This window comes from Silene latifolia, chromosome 9 (genome assembly GCF_048544455.1).
Source record: "Silene latifolia isolate original U9 population chromosome 9, ASM4854445v1, whole genome shotgun sequence".
NCBI classification, from domain to species: domain Eukaryota; kingdom Viridiplantae; phylum Streptophyta; class Magnoliopsida; order Caryophyllales; family Caryophyllaceae; genus Silene; species Silene latifolia.
In genome coordinates, this window is record NC_133534.1 from 1282933 (window position 1) to 1303799 (window position 20867).

General features: G+C 37.9%; 1 protein-coding gene and 2 pseudogenes across 1 annotated transcript; 1 reads left to right on the forward strand and 2 right to left on the reverse strand.

Moving 5' to 3' along the window:
• Positions 1-535: 535 nt before the first annotated feature.
• Positions 536-3605, reverse strand: LOC141598619 (uncharacterized protein At4g28440-like). Its single transcript, XM_074418322.1, has 3 exons — positions 3370-3605; positions 1446-1679; positions 536-991 (listed from the first exon to the last, which is right to left on the reverse strand). Exons 2-3 carry the CDS (start codon positions 1666-1668, stop codon positions 801-803), a joined length of 414 nt encoding a protein of 137 aa, XP_074274423.1. The 5' UTR covers positions 1669-1679; positions 3370-3605; the 3' UTR covers positions 536-800.
• Positions 3606-9466: 5861 nt separating this feature from the next.
• Positions 9467-10241, forward strand: LOC141599819 (pantoate--beta-alanine ligase-like; annotated as a pseudogene).
• Positions 10242-15001: 4760 nt separating this feature from the next.
• Positions 15002-18130, reverse strand: LOC141598618 (pantoate--beta-alanine ligase-like; annotated as a pseudogene).
• Between the last annotated feature and the right edge of the window lie 2737 nt (positions 18131-20867).

Here is a 20867-nt window from a genome sequence, read left to right on the forward strand (position 1 = left end):
GGGTCTCGTGTCAGCCTTATCGAGTCCAGTTATTTGGATCCAGTCAGTTTTGTCATGGCTACTTACCGATAAGGCTGACGTATAGCTAATTAGTTACAGCCTGATTAATCAGAAAATGACTCGTACAAGGGTCTTACATAAGAATTGTGATCCCTAACATATTCATTAGGCATTAGTGCAAATGAGGAGTGAGTTGGGGATCTTCTTTTCGGATCGCCGGGCAGACAAATGGGGTAATTTTGGATTTTTTGTCCAAATTTAATTTGGACTAGGTGAGTTAAATTGTGCATATTTGTTGCTTGCGTTCTTGCCTTGGTGTAGGCAAGGGTTTCGCATCACGATTCAGCAAAAATATCAAACCGTGACATCTGTTCAGTTTTGCAAAGACTTGCATTCCAAAACGCGGTAGAAACTAAGGGTTACCGAGGGCTAGGTCTTGAAATTAAGTTCCGTCTCATAATTGTACTGTTTCATTTGGGGCGCCGCCAGGTGGGCTGAGAATCCGGAAATGGCAAAGAACTTGTTATGCAGGGAGTACGAAACAGCATATCTGTATATGTCGCAAAAACAATAACCAGAAAATATTTCGGAATTCTTACATGCCTCGAAAAAAAGACGAATCCAAGATACTTTACTCGAATCATAACACTTTAACTATTGCATAAACTAAAGCCAAGATATCTTTCACCAAGGTAAAACTAACAAGTAACAACTCAAACATCAGCCCAAGACACAAAATACATAATCTAGCTAATGCTTGACTTCTAATTTATTTCAACTTGGAAGATGGCAAGTTTTTTTTAACCTTCGACTACATTAACGAGCTCAAACTCGATCAGTGACAAGTTGTTATCTTCCTTGACTGTGAAGTCTGTGGAATCCGCTTCTTCAATACGGCCCCATTTATCAACTGCAAGCCTCATTGATCCCTTGAACATGTCGATCTTCGCATTTCGTAGCGTTACCGTAGTGCCGGCTTTCATCTTGTCCACTGTATATTGAAAACAGAACATTGGTCAGTCAATGAGTCCTGCTTTCACATTTTTAGTGAGCAGACAAAGGTTAAATGGGGCCAATTGACTAAAGCTATAGACCGTTGACACTTGATTTTAAGCATAAAACACGAGGATTTTTCAAAATGTAGCCGAGAACGAGACTTGGGTACATATTTGTTGGATTCCTTTAATGGAATCTGAGTAGCATAGCCTGCAGGAAAGACACTTGATGGAATACAAAAAAAAAAAAAAAAAAAAACGACGCATTCACGTGCTGGTCTAGCATTAAAGACCTACTCCGCATGTTCCTAGACTCCTCAATTTTGAGGCCGTACCAGCATCCAACACAACAATATGAATGTACAGACCACTAAAACATATAAGAAAATTACGGTCTTATAAGAGTAACCTGTAGTCCAAACAAATGACATGCTTAGATAAATGCTTTACCTTGATCATTACGAGCAGTGAAGACTATTATCCCCGTCTCATCCCCGACCAAACATTCAGCAATTCTTGATTGGCGAGCTTGAGACGCATCAGGGCGGCCTCTCTGCATAATTAACTTGGAGTTCACGATCTTGACGGTGAGGTTGTGGCCACTAGTACCAGGCCTTAGCTGTTCAACCTTAGTAAACACTGGCTTCCTCATTTCTGGTTTTGACTCGGCCATCTCGTAAATACCTTTATAAAGAAAAAGACCAAATACAGAATTTTAGGCGTGTGAAAAGAGAGGATTAAAAGACATAATATTCTCCGAATACGAAATCATCATACACTCCACGGAATCAAATATAAAAGTACAAAAACCTCGTGTATCCATGGTAATACATATTAACTACAACACCGCATCAGCACCGAGTTAGCAAGGTCCTAAAGGTTCCTATGACCCATTTTTTAGCACTATCAGAAGAATTTAGAGCAGTGTAAACCGAACATGTATGCGTTATAGCACACCAAAAAAAGGATCAGGCCTCAATAAACAAACACAACATCAAGTCACATGCTTAGATATAAGCTTACCAATCGAACAAGCCAAAAAGACAAAACAGATTTTAATATAGTTGCAAGCTTGTGAAATCGCTGACTAACATATATAACAATCTGAAAATGGCACTGCCTCGACTTCACAAACGACAGAAATCGGCTAAGACAAACAACCATACAAGACATAAAAAGTACAAGATAGTTACTTTGAATCTATGTTACTCCGAAACCGACACTACACTTAACTGCCGTGTCACGTGTCAGACACGTGTCGGTGTCCGACACGATACAACACTTCGACACTTCAATTTAGACCACAAAACAAGAAAATTCACCCCAAACAGCCGTGTCCGTCACGGTGACACGTGTCTGTCTGTCTGAGTAACACAACTTTGAATCACAACCAACACAAGTTTCATACTTTCATAGCAAAAGAGTCGCAAATTATAAGTACAAGATAGTCTCTTTGAATCATAACCGACACAAGTTACATACTTTCACAACAAACGGGTCACAAATTATAAGTACAAAATAGTCGCTTTGAAACACGGGTTCCATACTTTCATAGCAAAAGAGTTACGAAGGATAAGTACAAGATAGTCGCTTTGAATCACAACCAACACACATTTCATATCACTACAACAAATGGGTCACGAATGATAAGTACATCCTTTGATCCAATCATTTGTTTACCTTTTGTATTCCTTGTGAGGAGTATTTTTATCAAAGGTAAACAAATGAATCACAACTAACACACGTTTCATATCACTACAGCAAACGGGTCACAAATGATAAGTACATCCTTTAATCCAATCATTTGTTTACCTTTTGTATTCTTTGTGAGGAGTCTTTTAATCAAAGGTAAACAAATGAACGGGATGGAGGGTGTATAAGATAGTCGCTTTGAATCACAACCAACATAAGTTTCATACTTTCATAGCAAACCCGGGTCACAAATGATAAGTACAAGATAGTCGCTCGAATCATAACCCACCATAGTTACATAGCAAACAGATAATTCCTATACCAAAACAAATCTACAGCAAAATTACAACTAATGCAATAAATAGTAATACTTCAAATAACATCTGATTCTATTCTAGATCAAAAGGCGTGATAAGATATTGATGTATATACATTTTAAAATTATTTAGATCGGTTGTGAGTATCGTCTTAACTTAAGACCGTCATAAACAAGAATTTATGTACTTCATATTCCATTGAAAATCAAACACAATCAACAAAACAAAAAACATGGGCAATCATAATTCTCAATCTTAAACAAAACCCAAATACTTAAACTTAATTTCACACTGATTGAAATGATAATGATGATTAACAAACTGAATAAAAAGAGAAAAAAGGAGAAGAGAAATCTGGCACAAACCTGGGATTTGGCAGTAAGGGAAAAGGGTAAAGCGGTTCGATGAGATCTATGAGGAAGAGAAAGTGTATGTTTATGTTTGGTGTTGAAACTTGAAAAGTCAGCCGTTTTGAGTAGAAGTAGGTCCCAGATTTTAGATTTTCGGGTCGGATTAGAATTCGGAATTGGGTTGGATATTCGATTCGTGCTGCTCTAGCCTTGAGTTGGAGACCATGTATGTTTTTTTTTTTTTAACTCTCTATTAATAATGCAATTTCCTAATTTATATAGTCTTTTGGAGTAATAAATTTGTGTGATATTCTTCTAAATTTTTTTATTATGTTATTTTTAACTAGTGTAGCTCCGTGCTATAAAGACGATTTTTCTAGATGGAAATGTAAGAAAAATTAACAATTAAACTATTGGTATTTTTCTATTTTTAATTATACAAATATTTTTTATTGTGTACAAAATCGAATATCATTAAAATGAATTAGGGAGTAGTTAAGTAGAGAAATATACTAAGTACTGTAAGTAGTAGTTAGCGACGTAGGCGGAAAAAGTTTGAGATTTGTTTTTTTTTTTTAGTGAAAAAGGGATGTCAAGTGATTCTCTAAAATAATAATTATTGCATTATTGAAAAATTTAACAACTTTTAATTTATAATTTAATACTAACTTTATTTATTTTTAATGAAAAAAATAATAATTATGAATTTAATAAAAAGATTAGAGTTATAATTATTAAAACATATTTATTGAAAAGATAATTTTATGATACATATTTCCTAATTTAGGTAGATGCTTTTTGGAGGGAAAATTAAGAGAATTTTTATTCTCTTAGTAGTAGGGGGGATGGTAAATATGATATACTAGTTTAGAACCCGTGCAAAGTTGCACGGACATGTACAAATGGTATATATAAATAACTTTCAAATTTTAGTTATAAAAATGTATTGATTTGAATGTACAACATCTTATATGAATGATCTTTAATACATGAAATACACTAAAATTTGGGAGAGGCATTCATTCATAAGTTATTGAGAGACGACTCTTCCGTACCCTTTCATTTGTATTTTGTGACCCATTTGTTATTGGTCGCTACATAATAATTTTGTAACTATTTACATAATAAATGTACCCATTTTATCTTTGATCTTGATTTGTACCTATTTTATTATCTTTAGTACAACTTTTTCTTAAAATTGAAATAATCTTTTAATAAATTTATCAAGAGACCCTCCCTCATGAGACCTACTCATTGTTTGTTTCAGATTGCAGTCAGTTAGTGATGATAAGTATGCACTCTACTACGGGTCAAGCGGAAAATTGATAGACTGATGACTTTAGAAGCAATTAAGCTCGATGATGACTGATAGTTATACTCCATAATCTTGTGACAAATTTCGTTATAAACCCGTCGTGTACAATCTGCACACACACAAGAAAAAAAAACATCATTATCTAATCTTAAACATAATTTAATTGCCACGGTGCTAAACATAAGTAGTTAATCGTTCGAACTCGGATTTCTTAAACTTTACCAGTATACTTTTGTTAAGCGATCACCTCTATATGAAAGTACATAATTTTTTTTCAAAGGGAATGCAAAATAGAAAATATAAGTGATGGGGATATTCTGACAGACCGACCACCAAGTCAACATATTTAACAAGGTCAAAGATATCCACAAAGAAGTCAACAACTTAGACAAATTTAGCCGATGCGAAATTTCGGCTGTCGACTGGTCTCGGCATGGCAACCTCCAAATGGGCACATATCCGCGTACTCATATCCAAGACCCTCGCCGCCATAGGTCCATCTACCGAGGGTAGAACGGTCTTTTCACCGCTAGCCACTTGGCCACTACGTGACAAAAGGTGAAAGTCTATAAATACTCCTCAACCTTCATCGAGGAAAGGATCCACAAAAAACCTAAGAATCACTATTCATCCAGTATAATCTTCCTTATCTCTCTACAATATACATTTAGCCAAGTAACAACAACTTGTCCTTTAAGTTTACTCGACTTCAAATCGAGTGAGTTCGCTCGGTCCCAAAGCCGAGCCCTCGATCCTATTCATCGTTTCAGGAGACCGAAAGGAGGATTCAAGCGAGGACGTCATTCTACAAACACGGGTGGTACCAAGTAATCGCTCGAATTACACCCGGAACAGACGGCGCCGTCTGTGGGAAAAACGCTACTAGAAGCTAGTCACATTCATTCCCAAAAAAAAAAAACACAAAAAACCCACCCAAAAAGCTAAGAAGATGTCGAAACAGCAAGAGGTATTCGTGACCGACGAAACCGCACTCTACCAAGATGATACTTTCAACAATTCTCGAGTCGTGCGACTCCACCCACGAGTAATCCAACCGGAATTTGGGATGCCGATAATACCGAGACACCCACGCCGCCAACCAGGTCACCATCATGGGACATGTGGTTGACGTAGCAAAACCGAAAATGCTCCTGACCTAATGGTAATACGCCCGCTCACACCGTCACGCCGACAAGAGCGGCGAAACCGTCCCAGAAACCAGGGGCTTCAAAATGTGACTCCGAGAAATTTGAACGAGCACTAGGAGAAACCGACCCGACCAAGACGTTGGGGGGAGCCCAAAGTGGGCGCGGTAGACCTAAGTCCTTCCCGCACTCATGGGAGGATAGCGTCCCGCCGCACGAACGAGGCTTACCCCAAAGGAGCCGAGGAGTCCGACTCAAAGAGTCGGAGAAGAAGCCCGAGTCGAAGAAGGAGTCCTTCCCGCTACGAGGGGAGGAGCCGGACTAGGAATGCGAGGAGCCGATCGCCGCGTATCGTTCGACACACGGTCGGACACCCCTCAACGCCTACGTCCCTAGAAGTCCAGTGCCAACTAAGCTCAAATTGCCACCCATATCATACAAAGGAGATAGTGATCCAACCGACCACGCCGAGGCTTTCGAGTCTTACATGTCGGTATGGGAGCGTACCGATGAGGTCTGGTGCCGAGTTTTCCCAACAACTTTGCATGGGATGGCTCAAAATTGGTACAAGGGGCTTCCCGACGGCTCGGTATACTATTACGCCGACCTAAGGGACGCCTTTCTAGCCCAAAGATTCTTGCAATAAGAGGAGGGCCGTGAGACGTCGGACCTCCTAACTATCAAGCGAGAGGGGGCGAGTCTCTACGAAGCTATGTGAAAAGGTTCGACGGAAAGGTCCAGCAGATTCGAGAAATTAATCCCGAATCGGCGGCCTTCGCGGCGATGAAAGGCCTCCCAAGGGGAGACTTAAAGAATGAGCTCATCAAGTGCGGGCCTCGGCTTGACGCCGTTAGGAAGATGGCCGACTGTGCCATCAAGGTAGAGAATATCACAAGACTGGGTAGGCCCAGCGAGGCCGGCACTCGAAAAAGAAGAGCGCCGGAGGACAACCCGGATGAAAGACGTCGTGACAACAATGGGTCACGATCCGATGAAAGACGCTGTGACGATAATAGGTCACGGCCGATAAATCGCCAGAAACAGACTCGACGGCGCCGGGTGGAGTTCGGGAACGTACCACCGTAGGCGGTATAATGATAAAACCCCTCTCGTCGTATCGCCGCCGAGGTCTTCGCCCGAGCAAAACGAGGGCCGGAAGTGGGAAAGGCCCCCAAGCCGGGCGGAGACGGTGACACGAGCCAAGATCGTGAGTACCACGCCCACACCGGCCACCTTATCGACAACTCCGCATCGAAGAATGCCATTTAAGAGCGATTCGGAAGGGGAGCCTCGCAAGTACGTTGCCAAAGGCCAAAAGACGACGCCGATAAACGGTTCAGATAAGAAATCCGTCTTCGAACGGATAGGAGTGATCCATGTTGTCATCGGGGGCAACGAGAACGGAGGGTCCGCTCATGGGCACAAACGGCACCTGAACGAGCTATATCAGGCCATCAACTTTGTGCCCAACACAGCGATCCCCGCTTCCAACATCCCCGATATGACTATCGGAAGGAAGGACTACGAAGGAATCATCGCACCTCACAGCGACCCACTTGTAGTCAATTTGGACATATCCAACCACTTGGTCAAGAGGTGCCTGATTGACACAGGCGCCTACACGAACATCATGTTCAGTGAGTGCTTCCTCAGCCTCGGTCTGAAAGCCAAAGACTTAAGCCCCTAGTACATAGTACATAAGTTATGAGGGTAATTTGCTACATCCCCGAATAAATATCACACGCTATACATAAAAAAAAATTAAAAATTACATAAAATTTTATTCACATCATTTTGAACAAATATTGATTGATTTGGAACCTAACGTATTGTGAAATGATATAATTTGAGAACTTAATGTTGATTGTTGCATTATTCGAATAAATTTTATTTTAATTAATATGATATTTGAATTAGTCACAAAATAATTTATAAAACGTTGATCAGCATAATAAATTATCACTTATTAGTTTTAGTTAAAATTGTATGTATTTTATTTTAAAATATTGAAAATAAACCTAAAAAAATTAAATTTGAGAAAAAATAGTTTATTTTTATTTATAAGTAAAAATATTAAAGGTCATATATAAATTATGTTATTTTTCTTCAATTATAATAACTAAATTTTAAAACAAATAGCGCGTAAGCGCGGGATACTATCTAGTTTTATCCTTAAAATTAAGGGGTTTTCTAAGGCTTTGTTCTTTTGAACTTAAACCCTCCTAACTGAAATGAGCTAAACTGAATGGATCTGAACTGAACTGAAGTAAAGAGTTACTATTTGTGAAGAGAAAAGCTCCACCGAATCGAATGAAGTTCAATCAATAAAGTCAACTTAATCGAAATGTCCAAAAAAGGGTTTAAGGCACACATTGAGGGTCGATTTTCATCGACGGTGTTTTAGTAACTATCAACGACGTTTTCCATCCAAAAGACGATAATGCCCTTTGCACATTAACACTACTTTCTCTTTCAAAACATCTCTCTCAAATTCTAGTAAAAACCAATTAAATTTAAAAAAAAACAACATAAATTAGCATGACGGAACCCGAATTACCGGTGACGTAAAAAAAAAAAAAATGTTAGAATTAACCCACATCGACTAGAAAACTTAAAAAATTTAAGAAATCGGCAAATAAAGGCAATAAACACGGTTTTAAAAAAAAAATTGACCGAACCACGAACGAAATGTTGAATTTCAACATTTGTCCATGGTGCAAACCTTGCGTTTTAGCGTTTGCAATGGAGTGAATGTTGAATTTCAACTTTCGACCATGAACCAACCATAAAACCCTATGTTCAACCATGGAGGAAAGTTGTTCAACTTTCGACCATGGCATCAACATTGAATCCCAATTCCCAACGTTTGCACCATGGATGAAAGTTGAATTTCAACTTTCGTCCATGGTGTTTTTCCGCTTCCCCAATTCGACTTAATTCGACACAACCACAAAATCGACACAAAATTCACCCTATTTCGCCTACAACACCACAATTACAAACAATAATGAAATAAAAAATATACAAACTAATTAACAAAAAAAAAACTAAACCTAATTTAAAAACTAATTCAACTAAATTGGATAAAACCTAAAACAAACAATTAATTCAATGTTGGTGGCGGCGTGGTAGTCGGCTAGGTGGTGGTGGCGGTGGAAGTTGGGTGAATTTTGGAGGATTTTGAATTAGAGAGGAAAGAGTGAGATGTGGAGGGCAGTATCGTCTTTTACACTAAAAACATTAACGACAGCTTGTGACCTCTCACAAAAAAGGAGAGGGGATAAGGTGGGGCACCCCCATGTGCTTCCCAGTCACCTCTCAATGGACATTTTGTTAGAGAAAACGGTATCCGTCACAAGCTTGTGACGGATATCGCCCGTCTTCAATAAGCTTGTGACGGATATCGCCCGTCTTCAATAAGATTTTGTGTTGTGGTAATTGGCTGATAAAACCTCAACCTAATTGACTATCCCAAATTAGCAAAATGGCACCACAATATCAGTCTCTGCATTCAGCTGCCACCAACCCACCATATCTTCTCAAAATTAGAAAATGAATCCAATTCAAAAGAACATTAAAGTATGTCGCTCCTTTTTCTCATATTCCTTATTTTTGCATTCACCTACTCCATCCCAATCCTCCACCCATTTCTTCAAAGATCAAATCTTTTCCTTCAATTATTTCCTTAAATTGAAAAAAAAAATCAAAACCCAGATACCCAAATCACCATAAAGCTTAGAACTTTGTTCAACAATGGCAGCACCTCAAGAACCCTTAATAATAAGGGATAAACAAGAGATGAGAAAATGGTCAAGATCAATGAAAATCAAGGGCAAAACAATAGGTTTAGTACCAACAATGGGGTTTCTTCACAAGGGTCATATTTCTTTAATAAACGAAGCACATAAACATGCCGAATTAATTGTAGTATCAATCTATGTAAACCCAGGTCAGTTTACAACATCTGAGGATATTTCAACATACCCATCTGATTTTAATGGTGATTTGAAGAAATTAAAGTGTGTTAATGGTGGTGTTGATGTTGTTTTCAATCCTTATAATTTGTATGATTATGGAAATGGTGGAAAAAGAGAGAAAGTTGAAGGGAATGTTGTGGTGTCATGTGTGGAGGAAAGTGGAGGTGGACATGAAACTTGGGTTAGAGTTGAGAATTTGGAGAAAGGTTTGTGTGGGAAAAGTAGGCCTTTGTTTTTTAGAGGTGTTGCTATCATTGTTAGTAAGTCGTTTAACATTGTGGAACCCGATGTTCTTTGTTTTTGGTAAGAAGGATTATCAACAATGGAGGATCATTTCTAGGATGGTACGTATAATGACTCTTTCTTTTTTGTCCGTCTTGATCATTTGTTTGCCTATTATATTCAAAGTAAAGAGCCTTAAAAGGTATTTAATCATAGGTAACCAAATGATTGAGATAGAGGGAGTATTAATTATGGCTTTCTTTTTGTTTTGCCACTTTTTTCATCAAAGTTGTTCAATACAGTCCGTGACCTGACTTTTCTCGTAAAGTAATTGGGTCTGAGATAATGCGTGAAGATGATGGATTAGCAATGAGTTCTCGCAATGTCTATCTTTCCAAAGAGGATAGGCAAAAGGTTAACACTTAACCTTTATGTTTTTCAATATCCTTTCCTAATTCATCTCGGATTTGTCATATCTTCGCTTTTTGCATCGCAGGCTTTGTCTATTAGTAGATCTCTCTCCAAAGCAAAACACGCCGTGGAAGAAGGGATAATCAATTGCAAACAATTGGGGAGTCGCTTATCCGGGCATTAGAGGAAGTCGGTGGAAATGTCGATTATGCAGAGGTATTCTATTTTTTTCTAATATGCAATTCAAGGGGTTATATTAATTTCGAATCTGCTTTTTTTTTTTTTTTTTTTTTTTTTTTTGTAATGTGAATAATTTCGGAAGCAGATTGTGGACCAACATACCCTAGAAGTAGTTGAAGAGGTCAAGAACCCTATTGTTGTGTTTTGTGTTGCGGCTTGGTTTGGAAAGGCGAGATTGCTTGACAACATAGAAATCAATGTGTAGAACTAGGGCCGATTTTTCCGAATTGTATCAAAATTGCCAAGAATTAAACTCATTTATCACAAGAGGTACTTCACCTTTCATTCTATGCTTTTTTTCATGCCCAACTTTAAGGAATCGTAAGAAAGCGTAACAAATTTATACTTTGAATAGCTTGATTACAATGTCAATGTCGGAAATCGCTTTCTCTCGCTTTGGTTTTCTTGCGATTGAAATGAGATGTCTTTGTTTGTCTTTTGTAGTTTGTATGTTCACATCTTACCAAAACTATACACGCTTTTAAGCATGGGATCATTTAGATTTTGCCATAAATTATTATATGGAACTTTGTTTTGATTCATTTGTTAAGATGCTCATAACATAACCAGTTTGACAAAAATTACTGGAGAAAAACAAAACAAGGAACAAGCGAAAATTCGAATCAGATGTCTAAGAAGTAAGAAACATTATAAAAGAACTCAAATTTTGAATGATGATTATCTGGGCAAATAATTGGAAATAGTCTAATTAGGGGATTCTACCCATGAGGTAACGTAGATTTGCTAAGACACGAGGACCCCCGATAAAATTCTTCGATTTTCTGATCTAAGCTTAAATCTAGACAACCATGTCGCACCTTTTTATTTTATCGGAAGTGAGATAGTTGATTTCATAGTTATCAGTGTAGTAGATACAATTAGGCTTACAAATAGGAGGAGACGCCTCCACGGAGAAGGACGAGTTATGACCAAGGAAAAGTGCCCTATTTCCCAAACTCTTCTTTTCTCGTGGCCTCTCCTCCGTATCAACGTCTATCTCACACACCGTGAAGCAACCAAGCTCTAATGTATAAAGGCGTCATAATCTTCTAGCTCCCGCAAAACCAAAGAAAGAACACTCCGTTTGATTCTACCAAGTAAGACAAGTCCGGGGATGTGCACCGAAACTCTAAATCGCCACAAGCCTTGGCCTCACGGGAGGACTTGAATTCCCCATCGCTATAATTTTGCCATGTTGCTCCACGGCATAGAATTCTCCCTTGTAAAAAGTGATGTCAAAGAATATTGAATTATGTGTGTTGAAAGGGTCCATTCTTTATCCCCGCTTTTCCAAAAAAGCCAAATCGTGATTAACCTAAAATATCATGGCCAAAGACGTAGTCCGTATTAATTGATGGGTTTTCCGACAACACAAATTTATCATACATAAACAGGTATGATTCGCTATGCAAAGGCCACGAATACGATCTCATCGTCACGATATGGTTCGGGAATGCAGGGGGTTGAATAACTAGCTTAGTAATCGGGTTCACTAAGGTAATGTTCAAGCCTATTTGGGTGACGTAAATAAGCTAACCACGTGAAGAGTAGTACCTCCAATCACCCAAAGACGTCCACGTCTTTCTCCTAAGGGGAACAATAAACTCGGGCTCATGTTGTCGGGGTTGTCCTCCGCCCACCGTATGGTTGATGGCGTAGGCGGCTAACCGGCGTAACCATACGGTTGTAGAGGTCAGAAACCGACGTCTTGATGTGCACGGAGGTTCTGCAAGTAATAGCCATGGAATTTGGATTGATGACATTGATCTTTTTGATGATTTAGGACAATCTCAACGTTCGTGTTCCTCCCGTTTCGATCATGGGGGTATGATAGAATAATAGTAAATATGTAATTATTTACTAAATTATTTGTTGCTATATTTAAGTTATTGTATTCCTTGTATGTAGCAATTAGTCGACAATTAGTTCCTAATTGATAGCTTAGACTTTTGTATATATAGTCTTAACCTAATCAATAGAAAGGCAACGATTATCCTCTTTCAATATCAAATGGGAACAATATAGTGACCGGGAGGGAGTAGTAATTATTATAATTTCAAAGATGGCCCACCACTATGTCAATTAATCTCGGGAAAACTTTGAGAGTTTCTTATTCTTTTAGTTTAGTGGGGATTTACGAAGTCGGCCTCTAAATGATCCGATGCTTAAAAACACGTGTATAGTTTCGGTCACAAATTCGCAATAAAACAAAGCAGAGGAAGTATACTTTTTTTAGTATTGAATAAATTGGCCTGTTAGGTGCTATGCACCCACCGGATATACCATGTCATCGTACACCCTATCCAATGAGTATTGGAATTGAATAAATTCTCCATAAAAAGAGAACATAATCTTAATAAATTGGCAAAGTTAGGTGCTATACACCTATGTACCATGTCATCGTACATCCTATCCAATGAGAATATTAGAAATTGAATAAATTCTCCATGAATAAGAGAACATAATCTTAAACCCATAAATAAAAACAAAGGCATCTCATTGATTAGGGTGTATGAGATTCTTGTACATCCTAGTGGACCTTATTTTTCATGCGGTTATAGTGATGGAACTATTGGAATTTGGATTTCCATTAGTCGGTTTTTATTGATTGTGAAAACGGGTCGAATAATCATGGTGACTCGAGAAAATTATTAATGAGATTTATCTTTCATTATAAAAGGGTATATTGTGAAACTTATTATTCATAAGACCCAAGTCCCAAATTTCCTAGTTATACAAAAATACACCATCTTTTAGGAAATTTTTTATACACCTAAATACCTAAGAATTTTTCATACAACACCTACCAAAATTCATCAAATACTTGCACAATCATCTACGTACGTAATATTTCAAAATCCTAATATCCAACACCAATCATATCATATGGCTAACTGGAGTGATTTACCATTAGACATATGGAAGAAGATTGCCGAGTCAATCGAATTTCATGAAGATTTTAATGTATGTGTAGTGATTGGAAAAAAGCCATGAAAATTGCAAAAAAATCAATGTCATCAATCCAAACTCCATGGCTATTACTTGCAGAACCTCCGTGCACATCAAGACGTCGGTTTTACATCCTCTACAACCGTATGGTTCTGCCAGTTGAGCTGCCTACGCCATCAACCATACCTGGTGGGCCGGAGGACAACCCCGACAACATGAGCCTGAGTTTATTGTTCCCACCGGAGAAAGACGTGGACGTGCTGGGTGATTGGAGGTACTACTCTTCACGTGGTTAGCTTATTTACGTCACCCAAATAGGCTTGAACATTACCTTAGTGAACCCGATTACTAAGCTAGTTATTCAACCCCCTGCATTCCCGAACCATATCGTGACGATGAGATCGTATTCGTGGCCTTTGCATAGCGAATCATACCTGTTTATGTATGATAAATTTGTGTTGTCGGAAAACCCATCAACTAATACGGACTACGTGCTGGCCATGATATTTCCGGCTAATCACGATTTGGCTTTTTGGAAAAGCGGGGATAAAGAATGGACCCTGCTCAACACACATAATTCAATATTCTTTGACATCACTTTTTACAAGGGAGAATTCTATGCCGTGGAGCAACATGGCAAAATTATAGCGATGGGGAATTCAAGTCCTCCGTGAAGGCCAAGGCTTGTGGCGATTTAGAGTTTCGGTGCACATCCCTGGACTTGTCTTACTTGGTAGAATCAAACGGAGTGTTGCTGCCCGGTTTTGCGGGAGCTAGAAGATTATGACGCCTATACATTAGAGCTTGGTTGCTTCACAAATGTGTGAGATAGACGTTGATACTGGAGAGGCCACGAAAAGAAGAGTTTGGGAAATAGGGCACTTTTCCTTGGTCATAACTCGTCCTTCTCCGTGGAGGCGTCTCCTCCTATTTGTAAGCCTAATTGTATCTACTACACTGATAACTATGAAATCAACTATCTCACTTCCGATAAAATAAAAAGGTGCGACATGGTTGTCTAGATTTAAGCTTAGATCGTAAAATCGAAGAATTTTATCAGGGTCCCTCGTGTCTTAGCAAATCTACGTTACCTCTATGGGTAGAATCCCCTAATTAGACTATTTCCAATTATTTGCCCAGATAATCATCATTCAAAATTTGAGTTCTTTTATAATGTTTCTTACTTCTTAGACATACTGATTCTCAATTTCTCGCTTGTTCCTTGTTTTGTTTTTCTCATAAATTTTTGTCAAACTCAAGTTATGTTATGAGCATCTTAACAAATGAATCAAAACAAAGTTCCATATAATAATTTATGGCAAAATCTAAATGATCCCATGCTTAAAAGCGTGTATAGTTTTGGTAAGATGTGAACATACAAACTACAAAAGACAAACAAGACATCTCATTTCAATCGCAAGAAAACCAAAGCAGAAAGCGCCCGACATTGACATTGTAATCTGAAGCTATTCAAAGTATAAATTTGTTACGCTTTCTTACGATTCCTTAAAGTTGGGCATGAAAAAAAGCATAGAGCAAAGAAAGTACCTCTTGTGATAAATGAGTTTAATTCTTGGCAATTTTGATACAATTCCAGGAAAAATCACCTAGTTCTACACATTGATTTCTATGTTGTCAAGCAATCTCGCCTTTCCAAACCAAGCCGCAACACAAAACACAACCGGGTTCTTGACCTCTTCAACTACTTCTAGGGTATGTTGGTCCACAATCTGCTTCCGAAATTATTCACATTACAAAAAAAAAAAAAAAAAAAAAAAGCAGATCAAATTAATATAACCCCTTGAATTGCATATTAGAAAAAAATAGAATACCTCCGCATAATCGACATTTCCACCACTTCCTCTAATGCCTGGATAAGCGACTCCAAATCGTTTGCAATTGATTATCCCTTCTTCCACGGCGTGTTTTGCTTTGGAGAGAGATCTACTAATAGACAAAGCCTGCGATGCAAAAAGCGAAGATATGACAAATCCGAGATGAATTAGGAAAGGATATTGAAAAACATAAAGGTTAAGTGTTAACCTTTTGCCTATCCTCTTTGGAAAGATAGACATTGCGAGAACTCATTGCTAATCCATCATCTTCACGCATTATCTCAGACCCAATTACTTTAACAGAAAAGTCCAGGTCCGTGACCTGTATTGAACAACTTTGATGAAAAAAGTGGCAAAACAAAAAGAAAGCCATAATTAATACTCCCTCTATCTCAATCATTTGGTTACCTATGATTAAATACCTTTTAAGGCTCTTACACCAATATAATAGGCAAACAAATGATCAAGACGGACAAACAAAGAAAGAGTCTCATTATACGTACCATCCTAGAAATGATCCTCCATTGTTGATAATCCTTCTTACCAAAAACAAAGAACATCGGGTTCCACAATGTTAAACAACTTACTAACAACAAAAGCAACACCTCTAAAAAACAAAGGCCTACTTTTCCCACACAAACCTTTCTCCAAATTCTCAACTCTAACCCAAGTTTCATGTCCACCTCCACTTTCCTCCACACATGACACCACAACATTCCCTTCAACTTTCTCTCTTTTTCCACCATTTCCATAATCATACAAATTATAAGGATTGAAAACAACATCAACACCACCATTAACACACTTTAATTTCTTCAAATCACCATTAAAATCAGATGGGTATGTTGAAATATCCTCAGATGTTGTAAACTGACCTGGGTTTACATAGATTGATACTACAATTAATTCGGCATGTTTATGTGCTTCGTTTATTAAAGAAATATGACCCTTGTGAAGAAACCCCATTGTTGGTACTAAACCTATTGTTTTGCCCTTGATTTTCATTGATCTTGACCATTTTCTCATCTCTTGTTTATCCCTTATTATTAAGGGTTCTTGAGGTGCTGCCATTGTTGAACAAAGTTCGAAGCAAGGTCCTAAAGGTTCCTATGACCCATTTTTTAGCACTATCAGAAGAATTTAGAGCAGTGTAAACCGAACATGTATGCGTTATAGCACACCAAAAAAAGGATCAGGCCTCAATAAACAAACACAACATCAAGTCACATGCTTAGATATAAGCTTACCAATCGAACAAGCCAAAAAGACAAAACAGATTTTAATATAGTTGCAAGCTTGTGTGAAATCGCTGACTAACATATATAACAATCTGAAAATGGCACTGCCTCGACTTCACAAACGACAGAAATCGGCTAAGACAAACAACCATACAAGACATAAAAAGTACAAGATAGTTACTTTGAATCTATGTTACTCAAAACCGACACTACACTTAACTGCCGTGTCACGTGTCAGACACGTGTCGGTGTCCGACACGATACAACACTTCGACACTTCAATTTAGACCACAAAACAAGAAAATTCACCCCAAACAACCGTGTCCGTCACGGTGACACGTGTCTGTCATGTCTAGTAACACAACTTTGAATCACAACCAACACAAGTTTCATACTTTCATAGCAAAAGAGTCGCAAATTATAAGTACAAGATAGTCTCTTTGAATCATAACCGACACAAGTTACATACTTTCACAACAAACGGGTCACAAATTATAAGTACAAAATAGTCGCTTTGAAACACGGGTTCCATACTTTCATAGCAAAAGAGTTACGAAGGATAAGTACAAGATAGTCGCTTTGAATCACAACCAACACACATTTCATATCACTACAACAAATGGGTCACGAATGATAAGTACATCCTTTGATCCAATCATTTGTTTACCTTTTGTATTCCTTGTGAGGAGTATTTTTATCAAAGGTAAACAAATGAATCACAACTAACACACGTTTCATATCACTACAGCAAACGGGTCACAAATGATAAGTACATCCTTTAATCCAATCATTTGTTTACCTTTTGTATTCTTTGTGAGGAGTCTTTTAATCAAAGGTAAACAAATGAACGGGATGGAGGGTGTATAAGATAGTCGCTTTGAATCACAACCAACATAAGTTTCATACTTTCATAGCAAACCCGGGTCACAAATGATAAGTACAAGATAGTCGCTCGAATCATAACCCACCATAGTTACATAGCAAACAGATAATTCCTATACCAAAACAAATCTACAGCAAAATTACAACTAATGCAATAAATAGTAATACTTCAAATAACATCTGATTCTATTCTAGATCAAAAGGCGTGATAAGATATTGATGTATATACATTTTAAAATTATTTAGATCGGTTGTGAGTATCGTCTTAACTTAAGACCGTCATAAACAAGAATTTATGTACTTCATATTCCATTGAAAATCAAACACAATCAACAAAACAAAAAACATGGGCAATCATAATTCTCAATCTTAAACAAAACCCAAATACTTAAACTTAATTTCACACTGATTGAAATGATAATGATGATTAACAAACTGAATAAAAAGAGAAAAAAGGAGAAGAGAAATCTGGCACAAACCTGGGATTTGGCAGTAAGGGAAAAGGGTAAAGCGGTTCGATGAGATCTATGAGGAAGAGAAAGTGTATGTTTATGTTTGGTGTTGAAACTTGAAAAGTCAGCCGTTTTGAGTAGAAGTAGGTCCCAGATTTTAGATTTTCGGGTCGGATTAGAATTCGGAATTGGGTTGGATATTCGATTCGTGCTGCTCTAGCCTTGAGTTGGAGACCATGTATGTTTTTTTTTTTTTAACTCTCTATTAATAATGCAATTTCCTAATTTATATAGTCTTTTGGAGTAATAAATTTGTGTGATATTCTTCTAAATTTTTTTATTATGTTATTTTTAACTAGTGTAGCTCCCGTGCTATAGCACGATTTTTCTAGATGGAAATGTAAGAAAAATTAACAATTAAACTATTGGTATTTTTCTATTTTTAATTATACAGCATATTTTTATTGTGTACAAAATCAGAATATCATTAAAATGAATTAGGGGAGTAGTTAAGTAGAGAAATATACTAAGTACTGTAAGTAGTAGTTAGCGACGTAGGCGGAAAAAGTTTGAGATTTGTTTTTTTTTTTTTAGTGAAAAAGGGATGTCAAGTGATTCTCTAAAATAATAATTATTGCATTATTGAAAAATTTAACAACTTTTAATTTATAATTTAATACTAACTTTATTTATTTTTAATGAAAAAAATAATAATTATGAATTTAATAAAAAGATTAGAGTTATAATTATTAAAACATATTTATTGAAAAGATAATTTTATGATACATATTTCCTAATTTAGGTAGATGCTTTTTGGAGGGAAAATTAAGAGAATTTTTATTCTCTTAGTAGTAGGGGGGATGGTAAATATGATATACTAGTTTAGAACCCGTGCAAAGTTGCACGGACATGTACAAATGGTATATATAAATAACTTTCAAATTTTAGTTATAAAAATGTATTGATTTGAATGTACAACATCTTATATGAATGATCTTTAATACATGAAATACACTAAAATTTGGGAGAGACGGTCATTCAATAAGTTATTGAGAGACGACTCTTCCGTACCCTTTCATTTGTATTTTGTGACCCATTTGTTATTGGTCGCTACATAATAATTTTGTAACTATTTACATAATAAATGTACCCATTTTATCTTTGATCTTGATTTGTACCTATTTTATTATCTTTAGTACAACTTTTTCTTAAAATTGAAATAATCTTTTAATAAATTTATCAAGAGACCCTCCCTCATGAGACCTACTCATTGTTTGTTTCAGATTGCAGTCTGTTAGTGATGATAAGTATGCACTCTACTACGGGTCAAGCGGAAAATTGATAGACTGATGACTTTAGAAGCAATTAAGCTCAGACAGATGACTGATAGTTATACTCCATAATCTTGTGACAAATTTCGTTATAAACCCGTCGTGTACAATCTGCACACACACAAGAAAAAAAACATCATTATCTAATCTTAAACATAATTTAATTGCCACGGTGCTAAACATAAGTAGTTAATCGTTCGAACTCGGATTTCTTAAACTTTACCAGTATACTTTTGTTAAGCGATCACCTCTATATGAAAGTACATAATTTTTTTTCAAAGGGAATGCAAAATAGAAAATATAAGTGATGGGGCATATTCTGCACCGCTGACCAAGTCAACATATTTAACAAGGTCAAAGATATCCACAGCAAGTCAACAACTTAGACAAATGGCCGATGCGGCCCATCGGCACTGTCACTGGTCTCGGCATGGCAACCCTCCACCGGGGCACATATCCGCGTACTCATATCCAAGACCCCTCGGCCTCGCCATAGGTCCATCGGCCGAGGGTAGAACGGTCTTTTCACCTGCTAGCCACTTGGCCACTACGTGACAAAAGGTGAAAGTCTATAAATACTCCTCAACCTTCATTGAGGAAAGGATCCACAAAAAAACCTAAGAATCACTATTCATCTGGTATAATCTTCCTTATCTCTCTACAATATACATTTAGCCAAGTAACAACAACTTGTCCTTTAAGTTTACTGACTTCAGCGTCGGAGTGAGTTCGCTCGGTCCAAAGCCGAGCCCTCAGTCTATTCATCGTTTCAGGAGACCGAAAGGAGGATTCAAGCGAGGACGTCATTCTACAAACACGGGTGGTACCAAGTAACTGCTCTGGAATTACACCCGGAACAGACGGCGCCGTCTGTGGGAAAAACGCTACTAGAAGCTAGTCACATTCATTCCCAAAAAAAAAAAAACACAAAAAACCTACCCAAAAAGCTAAGAAGATGTCGAAACAGCAAGAGGTATTCGTGACCGACGAAACCGCACTCTACCAAGATGATACTTTCAACAATTCTGGAGTCGTGCAGCCCTCCACCGGCGGAGTAATCCAACCGGAATTTGGGATGCCGATAATACCAGACACCCACGCCACCAACCAGGTCACCATCATGGGACATGTGGTTGACGTAGCAAAACTGAAAATGCTCCTGGACCTAATTGGTAATACGCCTGCTCACACTGTCACGCCGACAAGAGCGGCGAAAACCGTCCAGGAAACCAGGGCCCGAAATGTGACTCCGAGAAATTTGAACGGAGCACTAGGAGAAACTGACCCAGTCAAGACGTTGGGGGAGCCCAAAGTGGGCGCGGTAGACCTTAGTCCTTCCCGCGCTCATGGGAGGATAGCGTCCCCGCTGCACGAACGAGGCTTACCCCAAAGGAGCCAGAGGAGTCCGACTCAGCAGAGTCGGAGAAGAAGCCCGAGTCGAAGAAGGAGTCCTTCCCGCTACGAGGGGAGGAGCCGGACTAGGAATGCGAGGAGCCGATCGCCGCGTATCGTTCGA

Excerpts from the sequence above, each read along its gene's own strand:
- LOC141598619 (XM_074418322.1), bottom strand. The coding sequence starts at position 1,668 with ATGGCCGAGTCAAAACCAGAAATGAGGAAGCCAGTGTTTACTAAGGTT. Across the intron at positions 992-1,445 it reads CACTGCTCGTAATGATCAAG|TGGACAAGATGAAAGCCGGC; the intron begins GTAAAGCATTTA and ends TTCAATATACAG.